The sequence below is a fragment of the Pristiophorus japonicus genome, chromosome 2 (genome assembly GCF_044704955.1).
Source record: "Pristiophorus japonicus isolate sPriJap1 chromosome 2, sPriJap1.hap1, whole genome shotgun sequence".
In the NCBI taxonomy this organism is placed as follows: Eukaryota; Metazoa; Chordata; class Chondrichthyes; family Pristiophoridae; genus Pristiophorus; species Pristiophorus japonicus.
The window spans coordinates 329,333,544-329,349,445 of record NC_091978.1 but is presented as its reverse complement, the minus strand read 5'-3'; the positions used below and the strand labels follow the sequence as shown (position 1 = coordinate 329,349,445).

The window sequence follows — 15,902 nt, the reverse complement described above, 5'->3', positions numbered from 1 at the left end:
AGTGACTTTTTCCCCTTACTATCTCTAATCTCCACCCACAATGATTCAACATTTTGTTCATTAGAGCCAATATCGTCTCTCACAACTGCCCTGATATCATCCTTTATTAACAGAGCTACCCCACCTCCTTTCCCTTCTTGTCTATCTTTCCGAATTGTCAGATACCCCTGTATGTTTAATTTCCAGTCTTGGCCACCCTGCAATCACGTTTCTGTAATGGCCACCAAATCATACCCATTTGTAATGATTTGTGCCGTCAACTCATTTACTTTGTTTCGAATGCTGCGTGCGTTTGGGTAAACTGTTTTAATACTAGTTTTTAAACCATGATTTTTAGTTTTGACCCCTCCTGCAGCCCCTTTATATTCATACATATTGTCCCTTCCTATCACCTTGTGGTTTACACTTACCCCAGTGCTACTCTGCTCTGTTGCCTCCTGCCTTTCGCATTCTTTCTTGGGGTTCTGTTCATCTGAGCTCTCACTCACTCTAACTAGCTCAGAGCCCTCTCCTGGGTTCCCATCCCCCTGCCAAGCTAGTTTAAAGCCCTCCCAACCGCACTATCAAAACTACCCGCGAGAACATTGGTCCCGTCTCTGTTGAGGTGTAACCTGTCCGACTTGTACAGGTCCCACCTACCCAAGAAGCGGTCTCAATTGTTCAGGAAACTAAAGCCCTCCCTCCTACACCAATGCCCCAGCCACGTATTTATCTGACTAGCCTTCCTATTCCTACCCTCACTAGTATGTGGCACTGGCAGTAATCCCGAGATTACCACCTTTGAGGTCCTGGCTTTCAATCTTACTCCTAGCTCCCTAAACTCAGCTTTCAGGACCTCACCCCTCTTTCTACCTATGTCGTTGGTACCAATGTGGACCACAACCACTGGCTGTTCCCCTTCCCTCCCCAGAATGCCCTGCAGTCGCTCAGTGACATCATTGACCCTTGCACCAGGGAGGCAACACACCATCCTAATGTCACTTTTGCTGCCGCAGAAGCGCCCATCTGCTCCCCTAACTATTGAATCTCCTATCACTATAGCCCTTCCCATCTTCTTCCTCCCCCCCTGTGCAGCTGAGCCACCCACGGTGCTGTGGACTTGGCCCTGGCTGCACTCCCCAGATACCCCAGAATAGAGTACCGGTTGGAGAGCGGAATAGCCTCAGGGGACTCCTGCACTACCTGCCTCGCCATATTCTTGTGTGCGACGGTCACCCATTCCCTATCCTCCTGTACCCTTTTAATCTGTGGGGTGACCAACGCCTGAAATGAGCTATCCACATACCTCTCGTTCTCTCGGATGCTCCTCAGTGCCTCCAGTCCTCGCTCAAGCTCCGAGACTCGGCGCTCGAGTTGGAGGAGCTGGAGACATTTCCTGCACATGTGGTCATCCCCATTGCAGGAAGCATCCAGGAATTCCTACATGGCACAGGTGTTGCATTCCGTTTGAACGAGCTGCCCTGCCATCCCACTAGTTACCCTTAAATTACCCAGCAAAAACACTGACTCCCACTACACACACTAAACAGCTATTTAGTAATTTACCCTCTTATCTATTAGAACACAAAATCAAAAAGATATACTCACCAGCCAATCAGCCAACCACTTACCAGCTTGGCTATGACGTCATTTTTTGATTTCTTGTCCCTCCTCCCCGCACTGCTCGCTCACCGACTGCCGCTGGGCCTTTGTAGGCCACTGACCCCGGACTGCCGCTGACGCTGCTCCTCCCCGCACTCTGACATCACCTCTCAATTTCTCACCCCTCTATCTTTGTCTGCAGCTGGTTGGGCTAGTCTCTGGGCCTCCATCTCCTACTCTCGCACTCCTTATCAGCTGCTCTAGTGTTAGAACTGGTAGGAAAAACAAGACAAAACAGCACCTGCCACCCCCACTTGCCCGAACTCACCCACTTACCAAACTCACAAATGCCACTCTATGCTGCTGCACTCCGTGCTCTGCCTCCACTACGACCGGCTTCCGGTCTGACGCGAAAAAAAGGTCAAAGTGGAGAAAATTGCTCGGAAGGCCGCTTCATCGTACCCGGCGGTAAAACCAGGTAAAAAATCATAGGTGCGTCAGCTTTCTGGTGTGCCTGAATTTCGGTCCCACTCTTTTTTAAACTCACACCCCAAAGGGAGAGGAAAGGAAGCTGGTTTTATTGACAGGCCTATTGGTGAATCACTTGCCAGGGAGAAGACCAGTGTCACAGTCTTCCCCTTGGCTGGACACACAGGGACAAAGGGATACATTGGGGAGTCAGATATTAAACAAGGGACTACGAGGTGGCGACCTGAGGTCCAGAACTGGGAGCAAAAAATGCAACAGTCAGTATTTGAAATTAGAAGTAGTCTGAAAGAAAGATAGCATCAAAACTGAGTAAGTAAGCTGATGCAAGGGACAGGGTGCAAGGTTTATTTATTTCTGTCTGCCTTTGGACAGATTGGGGAAGTGCTTGCAAAGGCACGTGTGAAAGACACAGTTCAAATCACAAGGGGGTGCTATTGTTACCTCTCTGGGTTATGCTTTGTATCATTAGATATTAGGGTATACTCCTGAACATAAGTCACTCAGACCACTTATGGACTAACCAATACAACTATATCCAAGAGAATAAGGCAGACCCGAAATTTGTAACTATCACACTGAAATGGTCACATTCTAAATGCCTGATATAACACATTCACAGTCATATTTATAAATCTCTGATGTAAGACATTATAACGGTGACATTATAAATATCTGATACACCACATTAAGTCACCTTATCAGATTTTGACTTGCCGCATTAAATAAAATGGCTGCTATATGTACAGAATGTTCGAGTGCCAACTTGCTATGTTGTATGTTGTATTTTACTTGGTGGGTTAATAGACCATTCATGGTAATTTATCCCGTGGAGAATATGGAAAATAACTTTTTTACAGGTCAATTGTGGTTATATGCTAACTACATTTGCCAAAAGGGCCTTTACATTCTCACATTGGAAAATTCAGCCTTACTGTAATAGATTGTTTTAACAGTTATCATTTCCCCAATATATGAGTACTTTAAATGGTTTTAATATTTTGTTCAAATTTTTAAATAATTACAGAAAAATGGCCACAAGGATGACATTTTGTCCATAGTCCTGTGTGCTCCTAATCTGCTGGCCACCTCAAGTTATGACGGTGAAATTATTATCTGGAACTTCATTTCAGGCCTCATCTTCTGTCATCTTCATTCTCCGACCAGTGTAGTGCTTCAGAAATTGTCAGGTGCAGTATGGGTTGTGTTTGAATTACTTTATTATAATTTGGTAGGTCACATTTGAGTTTCTCGTTTGCTTTAATTTACTGGAGGTGGATCCTTTACTCTTGTTTGGGGAGCCCAAAAGTTATTTACTCATTGGGGGAGCTGGACACAATTCCTTGAAAAGTTAGAAGTTGCACTTTGGAAAACAAAAATATTTCTCCCCCCAAATTAATAAGAATTGTAAACATGTGAAACACACATGTTTCCTGCATGAACTAAAGTGAATAATAAACTTTTAATCTTGTTTTATTTGTAGATATGGTGCAGAAATACTACTTGTAAAGGAATGTAGCATTTTAGTTTAAGAAACCATAGAAGCATACAGCACAGGTAGAGGGCTTGTGGTCCATCGTCTCTGTGCTGGCTCTTTACCAGAGCAATCTAAAACTAATTCACTCCCCACTTTCTCCCATAGCCTTGTATCTTCCTCTGCTTCAAATATTTATTCCATTTTCCCTTAAATAATGCAATAGTGTTCGTCCTACCACTCCCTGTAGCAAAGCATTTCATGCCCCAACAGCCCTGCATATAAATAGATTTCTCATAACTTCATTCCTTACTTACTTAGTAATAATTTTAAATTGATGAACACTCATTACTGACTCCCTGACCAGAGGAAATAGAATTTCCCTATTTAATCTCTCAAAGAACTTCATATTTTTAAAACCGTCTTAGTCTTCTCTGCTTCTGTGGAAATGTTCCCAATATCTTAAATCTCTCTTCATAACTATAATTTTCTATTCTTTACCTCATCCTGTCGAATCTATATTCTCTATAGGTTTAATGTCCTTTTTATAATGACATTACCGAGTACTCATAACTGTGGCCTAACCAATATTTTATGTACCCTGTATAGTGAAACATGTAAATTACAAACACCTTACGCTTTGCGGAACACCACCGTTCAGTCTGTAAACATGACCCCGAGCTTCCGGTCTCCTTTAATTCTCTGCTCCACTACCACTCTGATCTCTCCGTCCTCGGCCTCTTACATTGTTCGAACAAAGCTCAATGTAAGCTCGAGGAACAGCACCTCATCTTTCAATTAGGCACTTTACAATCTTCTAGATTCAACATCGAGTTCAACAATTTTAGATCATAACCTCTGCCCCTATTTTTTCACATGACAGCTGTTGTTGATTCTGCCATACCCTTTACACCTCTTCTCGACTCATCTTTTGATTATGATCAGCACCTAACCAGCTGCAATAATGCTAAGAATCTACCTCTCACTCACCAGTTCTGTTCACATAACAATTTTGGAATCTAAATTCGTGTTTTATTTCAAACCGCTGTCATTTGGAGTAGAGTGTAACTTCAGTAATGGACTGCATATCTCAGTCCTACTTACCAGCACTAGGACAAAAAATGGGGACAATGTGATGACAGGTCAGTATATTGAAGTCTTCAACGGCAAGTCTTATAATGGATTTGAGAACATTTGGGAGGGAAAACACAACAGGTCATATGTATGTGTAGGAGTGAAACTGCAGTCTACTGGATGAGTAGTGAGTCTGACATAGCTGTGACTCGCAGGCTTGTCCATCACTCGATAGAGCAGCAGTGAGACCTGAGACATCCATCCACCTTCACGCCCCAAAGCCAAAACTTCTTTAAGTTGCAGATCCACCATCAGATGCTGAGGGAAAGGAGGCGAGGGCAGGGACATGAGGGGAGGAGCTGCCAGCAGCTGCTGAAAGAATGTATGGACACATTGCTGGGGCAGGAAAGGACAGACCCTCTTGCTGCTTGCACGTGCTTTCCTTGATTTGGGGGGTGCTGGGATAGAGCCTTACAAACATTCAATGCCAGCGATAGATTGGTTTCTCTTTTGCTATGGATACTGAGTAAAAAGCTCCCCATTCCACAAAATCCGTTTTTTTCACAAAACCCTCCTGCCTCCTCGTGCTAACCTGCATACACTGACTTCACAAAGGTAATGGGGCCAAGAAAATTTGGGGACAGAAAGGAAGCAAGTTGCAAGGGGAACGTTAGTGATCCCGACTCGGTGAAAGTTCCAGATACAGCAGGTTTGCAACTGGCTGTGCCCTGTACTTTAAGTTGTAAAAGGGCTTGATGCATTGAAGGCTGTCCATAGTTCATAAGTGTACATAGTTTCAGAGTGGCTCTTGTATATTTTACAAATTATTTGGGTCTCTTAATAGGTTCCCTTTTTGGGAGCGTCTGTTTATGCAGGTTTCACTGTAAATTTATCATTACATTTTTACTCGATGCCTCTATTTATAAAACCAAAAATGTGTTGGATGTTTATGGCTTTATCTATCTGTACTCAAGGAATTATGTATTTGAACCCCTAGATCTCTCTTTTCATCCTCACTTTTAATTCAGTTTTTACACCCATTCCTTTTTTTCTCCTAAAATGGATCACCTCACATGTAGTCACATCTGTTACCTTTCCATGCCTTCCTGAAGTCTTTTACAGTCCTCTGCACTGTTTGCCAAACCTCCTATTTTTGTGTAATCAACAAATTTTGAGATTGTGCTCACTGTGCTCAAGTCCAAATCACTATATATACTTGAGATCAAAAGTGGACCCAGCATTGACTGCTATGGTACATCTCTTCCAACTCTCCTGTAATCTGAGTAACAGCCATTAAATCTCACTTTGTTTTCTATCAATCTACCAATTTTCTATTCATGTTGATACATTTCCTCTTATACCATATGCCTGAATTTTTCTCTCAAGCCTCTTATGAGACACCTTATGAAATGCCTTCTAAAACATCGCATACACTACATCTACTGTATTCCTTTATCTATCCAATCAATCACTCCTCAAAAAAAACCCTATGAAATTTGTTAAACACAAATTGTCCTTCACAAATCTGTTCAGACAGCTGTCAATTAACCCATGCATTTCTAATTGTGTCTGAATTATGGATTCTAAGGGGAAAAAATTTGCATCGTTTGCGCTGGGGGGCAAACGACTTCTCGCCCAGGGCACAGGGCTGCTACCGACTCCTGCAAAATTCCACGGGAGTTAGTGGAGGCGCTAACTAGCTCTGAACTTGCATGTTAAGTTCCAAACTTCAACCACATCTACATTATAGCTACTATCATATTCCTCCATTGTCATGAATGCTTCTAAAGAAGCTGAACACAATTAAGAAGTAGAAAGTAGAAAATCAGGTAATGCACTGAATGAGAAGTGAAACTCTTTTTACTGATCTATTTAATGTCATACTATTCTAAGTCACGCATTGTTCTTTCCCCTTGACTTACCAAAATACATTGGCCCAAATATTCAAGTGCAGAGTGATGTTTTCAGAAAAAGAAATATTCCTGGTTTCTGCATCTAATAAAATCTTCATCTCAGTCAAGCAACCAAACTTGACCTCATCTTGAGATAATTAGGAGAATTAAGATACTCTGCGAAGCAAGATACAGGTCTATGGGGACAGCAGGGCTATTGGATTAATTTAAATTGCTCTAGCAAAGAACTGACACACACATTATGGCTAAAATGGTCACTTTTGATGCTTTAAGCTTTGATGATTCTGTGAGGACCATTAAGAACATAAGAACATAAGAATTAGGAACAGGAGTAGGCCAACTAGCCCCTCGAGCCGGCTCCGCCATTCAATAAGACCATGGCTGATCTGGTCGTGGACTCAGCTCCACTTACCCGCCCTCTCCCCGTAACCCTTAATTCCCTTATTGCTTAAAAATCTATCTATCTTTGACTTGAAAACATTCAATGAGCCAGCCTCAACTATTAAAGAATAGTTACTAACAGCAGCGAGTGAATTGGCCAAATAATGACGACTGGTAGCATTGCTATTTTGGAAATATAGCTAAATGCTGTAGAACTTTGCGTAAGTGATCAAGTCAGCTTAAATGACACTGTGAAGAAGAAGGTTAAAGCCCTGAGACCAGCATTCAAGAAACAATGATATCGGGCAATATTTTCCTGTTTGGTTAAAACAATCCAGTTGAGGGATCTTCTGGATGTTATTACAAAATTCTGCCTTCAGAATTATTGAAAGTCAAGTCTTCTGTCTAAGCTCCAGATAAAAATGCATGCTTCGAAAATCCTCAGAGTTCAAATTTAACTCTGACTGCAAAACCTCCTATTCAACATTCTTTTCCAGGACCTCAAAACTGTAGAACTTCTTATGTCACTCAGTTATGTCTTTCCTCCTACATTTTTGAACCTTTTAAAACTTTATCTAGGTTTTGCAATAATATATGTATGAAAAAAATGTGTGTATTCAATTTTACTGTATCCTGGCAGGCGAGGAATTAAGTATCAATAAAGTACTATGCATCAGATCCCGAGCTTCTTGTGAGAAAACATCGGCAACAGTGGTTGCTAGTGGACCTAGAGGTACAGTACATAATCCTCACAAAACTGCCATGGCTATTCATTACTATTTCCTGTAATTAATTACTTCAGATGATGAAATCTCAATTTTTTAGTCTATTAATTCAATACTATAATGTTTGTTTAAGCAGTCACGATTTATGATCACTTAAAGAAATATTCCTAGTTAAGGCCTTAACTCTCAATATCATTCTGAAAAATGCAAGCCCATGGTCATTTTTGTTTATTTAGAACTGAAATTTTATTTTTAAAATGGAAGTGTATGTTTTCCTGATAGCTGTCATCTTGACTACTTTTCTGAGGTTGAGAGCTGAAATGTGACATTTCTTCTCTCATACTTGACCAGCACTACCTACCCTGTCTCATTAAAAGTAATTGGTAGCAGAGAGAGCTGGAAGATTCAGAAAATTGAATATAAAACAGCCCTGGGGCCTCAGAAATATGAGCTGGAATATTTACCTGTGAGTGGGTTCGGGTGGGAGGGGATTGGCCTCCACTGCGTTTAACTAAATTAGAGTAATTGAATGAGTCATGTGGGTTTCCCAGCCAATTAACTGGAGCAGGTCTGCTGACGTTACTGATGACTCATCTTCAGCTCAGATATTTAAAGGAGCTTTGCACACGTCACAGTTCAAGGTTGTTGTAGGAGGTTCAGAGTTGGTTGCGAGAGGTGCCTGTGCATATCCATCCAACATTTGACTGTGAGGGTACAAGGAAGGATGCAGACTCAGTGCCAGAAGGCTGCACCCAGGTTTTCGGATTCCTCCCTGGAAGTCCTGCTCCTGGGATTCAGAGGACTGAGGGAAGTCTTATTCTCTGGTCATGGCAAGAAGAGGCCAGCCAGCGATACCAAGAGGGCATGGCTGGAGATCGCCCAAGAAGTCAGCAGCAGGGATGCAGTGAGCCACTCCTGGAAAAAATATGGAGGAAGGGATTTAATGATCTCATGTGGTCAGGAAAGGTGAGTGCAATAGCGCATTCTACATCCTGATGTGCGTGTCACCCCAACCACATCACTCTGTCTTCCCAAGCCTATTCCTGCACGTCACTCCTCACACCAACCTATCTTGCAGGTGCATCCATCCCTCACTGTCAATGCACCTACTCACATTCCTATCTGACTAACCACCATTGACATTCACCCTCATCCTAATGCGATCCAGAAAGTAACACCACAGAAGGAGGATATTTGGCATTGTTATGCCACTCCCTCATAGTCACCCTCTACAGATGAAGACCATCCATCCCTTACACTCATTCCATCACTCTTGCTCAAAGTTCTCTCCTTTCCCTCCTTGCAGGAAAAGAAAGCACATAACAACAGTGAGAGACAAAGAACCGGAGGTGGCCCTCTAATATACACAACTTTGACCCCAGCAGAGGAGGAGGCGCTGGAATTAACTGGAGTGGCAGAGCGGCTGGCGGTGGGATACAGAGAGAGGGAGACCTCCCAGCAACCTGGTGACAGAATTAAATATCGCACATGGCATACAACAGTCATTTATGGTGACTGATGTTAGCAGCCAGTGATATATCATGTACATAATGGTAATGCTACACATTCTTATCATCAGAGTTCTAATTCATGTCTTTACTCTCCCACAGGTCCATCAATTGACCATCCCCTCTCCCCACTGTCCAATCGGAGGAGGAAGACGACGCCTCAGAGGAAGCTGCAGTCTCTGAGGGTGTGCAGTCACCAGACCCAAGTGTACACAGCACCAGTGCAGATATGTGTGCATCGGTGGGCTCTGCAAAACACAGAGTAGTGTTGTCATCTGGTATCTCACACATCTCAAGTGAGGAAAGGCAGATGGTGGAGACAGGGACAGCAGTGGAGACATCTTGCCGGAGGGCACAGAATGCTCCAAGCTCTGCTCAGCTGGATGCAGATGCTGAACCTCGGGGATCATCGACAAAGAGGGTGATCTTGGAGGAGCAGCAACAAATGCTCATGGCTCTGGTAGCTTTTCCAGCCACAATGTGCTCGATTGTAGAGAGAATGGAGGAGTCCATCTCCAACATGATCAGCACCATATTACACGTGTTGGCAACGACGTGTCTTCCATGGAAAGGATGGCCACCTGCATGGAGCAGCTAATGCGCCAAGCAAATGAGAACATGTTTGCTGTGGACAACAGCTTTTGAACTCTTTTTGAACTCATCTCCATAAGGGATACCAACATGGGCTTGGGTGTTCATTGTCCCACTGATATTTGGCAAGGTGCTCTCCAGCTCCTTGCTAGCAGGAAGTGCGGGTGGCCCATGAGAGGGATGATGGTGAGAGGGGACATGGATGTGGGGACGCTGCTCAAAGCGCTCCCACTTCTCCCCTGTTGCTTCTCCCTCAGTCAGAGTCCCACATGCTACCTTGGGAGATGGCTGATTCTGCCCCTGCACAGTTACAGGAGGAGCAGTCTTTGCGAGGCCCTCACAGGCTCCAAAGCCCAGAGATCATTTGCCAGAAGTGTCTAAGCAGTCAGAGCAGGGAAGTGAGCTGCCTGTGTCTACCTCTGCTGAAGCCACGGGGCGGGGGGCGTGGAGTACACCTCATAGAAACACTTGGAAAAGAAAAATGACAATTGTAGATGCACAAGGGTATATACATGTGTGTTTGCCAAATGTTAATGTTAAGTTTCAGTTCTATTTATGACCCACATAAATGTATTTCTTTGCACCAATTTCCCATCTTGTTCATTTTTGCCTGCTGCCTGGGCAAGAGACTCTCCCTTAGGCAAGGAAGCGGAGTAAGGTTTGAGTTATTTATGTGCTTTTTCCAGCTGTCACTTAATGGCCACTGAGCTCCCGCCTTGTCTTCACAGATGAGCTCCACAAATTCCGTGAATCCCGTGCACAAGCAGTAAAAGCTGAAACCTCAGTTTAAAAAGCCTCTTAAGAGTCTCTCAACGAGTTGTTTAGTTCTTCACTAAAGTCGCCCGTCTCTACCGAGCAGGTCTGTGGCACCCTTCGAAACGTGCCCGAGTTAAATGCGGAAGTCAGCGGAATGAAGGCGGGTTCCCAACGCGCTGTCAATTCCAGTGCTTTTAACCGCTGACCTGCTCCCAAACCCACATTCTGTGCCATATGAACATTATGGCCACGGTGAACTCAGATGCCTCCAATTTTATTTCTTTTAAAACTTCATAGAATTCTAACAATTTTTACAGCACAGAAGGAGTTCATTTTGGACCATCACCCCTTTTCCAGAGGTATTCAATTAGTCCCGTTCCCCTGATCTTTCCCTGTACCCTTTTAAAATTTTCATTTAATAAAAAATGTATCCACTTCCCTTTAAAACTGTTATGGATTTTGTTTTCACCACTGAGCATTCCATGTTTGAACAACCCTCCACATTAAAAAAATCTCCTAAATTCTCTTCCTTTGTTCTTTGATGATTATTTTAAATTTATGCCCTCTAGTTCCTGACTCAATGACCAGTGGAAATATTTTTCCTGATTTATTTTATTAAAACCTTTAATAATTTTGAACACCTTTATCAGCTCTTCTCTTGACCTTTTCTACTCTAATGAAACGAGCCCCAGTTTCTCTCGATTCCTCTCATAACTAAAGACTCCTATCCCTGGAACCTTTCCTGTGCCATTTCTATTACATATTAAGGTGCTCAAAACTGGGCACAATATTGTAACTACAATCTAACCAATGAGTTGTATAGGTTCAGCATTACTTCTTTGCTTTTGTACTCTATATCCATATTTATAAAACCTAGAAATCCCATGTGCTATTTGTTTACAGCATTATTAATTTGTCTTCCTACATTTAAAGATATGTGTATCGAAACCTCCAAGTCTCTCTGCTCTTCTATTCCTTTTAAAATGTTACCATTTTAGTATCTGTTCGCTCTTATTTTTCCTCCAAGCATGTATCACCTCATGTTGTTTATCACTCGTCTGGTTCCATTCTTATCTAGCTAATCGTAGCCAGAAAATCTCCTGCAATGACTTCTCTTCCCACTCCCGCATCGTTAACTCTGGTGTCCCCCAAGGATCTATATCCTTGGCCCCCTCCTATTTCACATCTATACGCTGCCCCTTGACGATATCATCCGAAAACACGGAGTCAGTTTCCACATGTACGCTGATGACACCCAGCTCTACCTCTCCACCACTTCTCTTGACCCCTCCATGGTCTCTAAATTGTCAGACTGCTTGTCCGACATCCAGTATTGGATGAGCAGAAATTTTCTCCAATTAAATATTGGGAAGACCAAAGCCATTGTCTTTGTCCCCGCCACAAACTGCGTTCCCTAACCATTGACTCCATCCCTCTACCTAGCATCTATCTGAGGCTAAACTAGACTGTTCGCAACCCAGGCGTCATATTTGACCCTGAAATGAACTTCCGGCCACATATCCACTGCATAGTTAAAACCATCTATTTCCACCTCTAACATTGCCTACCTCTGCCCCTGCTTCAGCTCTTCTGCTGCTGAAACCCTCATCCATGTCTTTCTTACCTCTAGACTTGACTACTCCAATACACTCCTGGCTGGCCTCCCACATTCTACACTACGTAAACTTGAGGTCATCCAAAACTCGGCAGCCTGTGTCCTAACTCGCACCAAGTCACGATCACCCATCACTCCTGTGCTCACTAACATTGGCTCCAGGTTAAGCAGTGCCTCGATTTCAAAATTCTCAACCTTGTTTACAAATCTCTCCATGGCCTCGCCCTTCCCTATCTCAATAATCTCTTTCAGCCTTGCAACCCCACGAGATGTCTGCGCTCCTCAAATTCTGCCCTCTTGAGCATCCCTCATTATAACTGCTCAACCATCGGTGTCCAAGCCTTCAGCTGCTTGTGCCTTAAGCTCTGGAACTCCCTCCCTAAACCTCTCAACCTCTCTACCTCTCTTTCCTCCTTTAAGACGCTCTTTAAAACCTACCTCTTTAACCAAGCTTTTGCTCACCTGCCATAATTTCTTCTTATGTGGCTCAATATCAAATTTATCTGTTTTATCTTATATCACTGTTGTGAAGCGCCTTGGGACGTTAAAAGCACTATATAAATGAAAGTTGTTGTTGTTGTTCAGTATTAAATTACATCTGATAAGCTCTCTTGAAGTCACGTACTATCCCCTTCAGGTTTAAATGCTTACATTTTTGTATTCTCTGCAAATTTTTATTTTGTGTCTCCTATACCCACGTCCGCATCATATAGAAGTTTAGTGGTGTTGGGATCGAGGGAGTGGGAGTTAGATTTCGTCATGTATTCAACCAGCATTGTAACCCATGTATAAACTGACCTAAGTTGTATACCGTGAGAACACTGACCACTAGGTGGGAGACACACCTAACCTGGACCTTCAGGTATAAAAGGGGAAGCTCCACCCACCTTCATCACCTGAGTGCTAAGGAATAAAGGACAGGACAGAATGACCTTCTCTCAAGCATGGGCCCCGTGTGCATTTATACTGTGTAGTAAGGACGTATCAATGGCGACAAGAAACTGGGATTTAAACCACGCGAGCATGGCCACTAGCAGAACAGACGAGAGGTACTGTGTTAAGGAATGGTTGGGACAGAGATTCAACATTGTTAAAACAGCACACAGTTCTCCAGGCAGACAAGGGCAGTCAGGCATGCCCCAACATGTAGTCGAACCCAGAGGGGGAGTTCGACAGAGACAATGGCAAGCTGAACAGCGATTCACGCCATTGCAAGGGACAATACGGCCAGTAATGGGGCCATCAACACCTGTTAATGGTGCATTCAAGGACAATAACAGGGGCAGTCAGGGACGATCGACTGGCAAGGGACCTTTTGTTTCAAACCGCAACTCATGCTGGAGGCGTGGAGGCATACATTCAGCCGGAGTTTGCAAAGATGAGCAAAATACCTGCAGAAATTGCAGAAATGGACACTGGGGGAAATCGCTGGAAGCTGAAGTTCAGCGAGTTCATGTGGAGCACGTATACAGTTCATACACCAGGACGCCACCGATAATGATGAAAGTGCTCCTCAATGGCATCCCAGTATCAATGGAGTTAGACACGGGTGCCAGCCAGTCCCTGATGGGTATCAAACAGTTCGAAAGGTTGTGGGCATCCAAGGCCAGGAGGCCAAAATTATCGCCGATTGACGCACAGCTACGGACTTATACAAAGCAGATCATTCCGGTGCTAGGCAGCGCCACGGTAGTCGTGACCCACAAAGATTCGGAGAACAGGTTGCCACTCTGGATTGTCCCAGGGGACGGTCCCGCACTACTGGGGAGGAGTTGGCTTGCTGTCATGAACTGGAAATGGGGCGATGTCAATGCAATTTCCTCTGTGGAGCGAGTATCATGCTCACAGGTCCTGGACAAATTTGACTCATTATTTCAACCCCGCATTGGCACTTTCATGGGGGCCAAGGTAGTGATTCACATAAACCCGGACACCAGACCAGTACATCACAAGTCCAGAGCGGTGCCGTACTTGATGCAGGAAAAGATAGAAGGCGAATTGGACCGCCTGTTGAGGGAAGGCATCATCTCGCCAGTCGAATTCAGTGACTGGGCGAGCCCGATTGTGCCGTGCTCAAGGCGGATGGGTCGGTCAGGATATGCGGCGATTACAAGGCCACCATCAATCGGGTGTCACTCCAAGACCAGTACCCGCTACCGAGAGCGGAGGACCTCTTTGCGACGCTATCCGGTGGCAAACTTTTTTCAAAATTGGACCTGACCTCAGCTTACATGACCCAGGAGCTGGCGAGTGAGTCGAAGAAGCTGACCACCATCACGACACACAAGGGGTTGTTTGAGTACAACAGATGTCCGTTCGGGATTCGCTAAGCCGCCGAGATCTTCCAACGAAATATGGAAAGCCTCCTCAAGTCGATTCCAGGAACGGTGGTTTTTCAGGACGACATCCTCATTACGGGTTACGATACTGAAGAACACCTCCACAACCTGGAGGAGGTGCTACGCAGAGTGGACCGGGTAGGTCTGCGACTGAAAAAGGCGAAGTGCGTCTTCCTAGCTCCAGAGGTAGAATTCCTGGGGATGAGGGTAGCAGCAGACAGGATCAGCCCTACTGCATCCAAGACGGAAGCGATCCAGAGAGCACCCAGACCCCGTAACACGATGGAGCTGCGTTCGTTCCAAGGGCTCCTGAACTATTTTGGTAACTTTCTTCCCAAATTGAGCACGCTGCTAGAGCCGCTACACGTGCTCCTACGCAAAGATTGCGAATGGGTCTGGGGGGACAGCCAGGAAAGGGCTTTTAATAGAACACGCAATTTGTTATGTTCCAACAATCTGTTAACGCTATATAACCCATGTAAGAAACTTGTGTTAACGTGCGATGCGTCGTCCTATGGTGTCGGGTGTGTGTTGCAGCATGTCGATGTCAAGGGTCAGTTACAGCCGGTAGCTTATGCCTCCAGGAGTCTGTCCCAGGCAGGAAGGGGCTACGGGATGGTAGAAAAGGTGGTGCTCGTATGTGTATATGCGGTAAAGAAAATGCACCAGTATCTGTTTGGCAGGAAATTTGAGCTGGAGACAGATCACAAACCCCTAACGTCCCTTTTGGCCGACAACAAGGCCATAAATGCAAACGCATCGGCCCGCATACAGAGGTGGGCACTCACGTTAGCTGCCTATGACTACACAATTCGGCACAGACCGGGCACCGAAAACTGCGCCGATGCACTCAGCAGGCTCCTACTAGCCACCACTGAGGGGGCTACCGAGCATGCTGAGATGGTCATGGCTGTTGAAGCTTTCGGAAGCGAAGGCTCACCCGTGACAGCCCGTCAGATTAAAGTCTGGACAAATAGAAACCCGCTATTGTCTCTAGTCAAGAAATGTGTCCTGAATGGAGACTGGGCAGCCACGTACAGGGCATGCCCTGAGAAATTTAAACCATTTCACAGGCGCAAGGATGAACTCTCGATTCAGGCCGATTGCCTACTGTGGGGAAACTGCGTAGTCATGCCCCAGATGGGCAGAGAGGTGTTCATCAGAGAACTCCACAATGGGCACCCGGGCATTGTCACGATGAAGGCAATTGCCAGGTCACACGTTTAGTGGCCAGGGATAGACGCAGATCTGGAACTTCGTGTTCGCAGGTGCAACACGTGTGCCCAGCTGGGCCATGCTCCCAGGGAAGCCCCCCTTAGCCCCTGGCCATGGCCCGCCAAGCCTTGGTCACGCATCCATGTGGACTACACAGGTCCTTTCATGGCGAAAATGTTTTTGGTTGTAGTAGACGCCTACTCCAAATGGATCGAGTGTGACATTTTAAATTCAAGCACATCCT

General features: G+C 44.8%; 1 protein-coding gene across 2 annotated transcripts in view; it reads left to right on the top strand.

Annotated features, from left to right (window-relative positions):
* Positions 1–15,902, top strand: part of LOC139234667 (cilia- and flagella-associated protein 337-like) — a 120,546-nt gene that overhangs the window by 70,050 nt on the left and 34,594 nt on the right. For both annotated transcript variants that reach the window (XM_070865348.1, XM_070865356.1), the window contains 2 exons: positions 3,095–3,257; positions 7,550–7,642. In XM_070865348.1, coding sequence (XP_070721449.1) covers positions 3,095–3,257; positions 7,550–7,642 — 256 coding nt within the window. The remainder of the gene's footprint in view (positions 1–3,094; positions 3,258–7,549; positions 7,643–15,902) is intronic.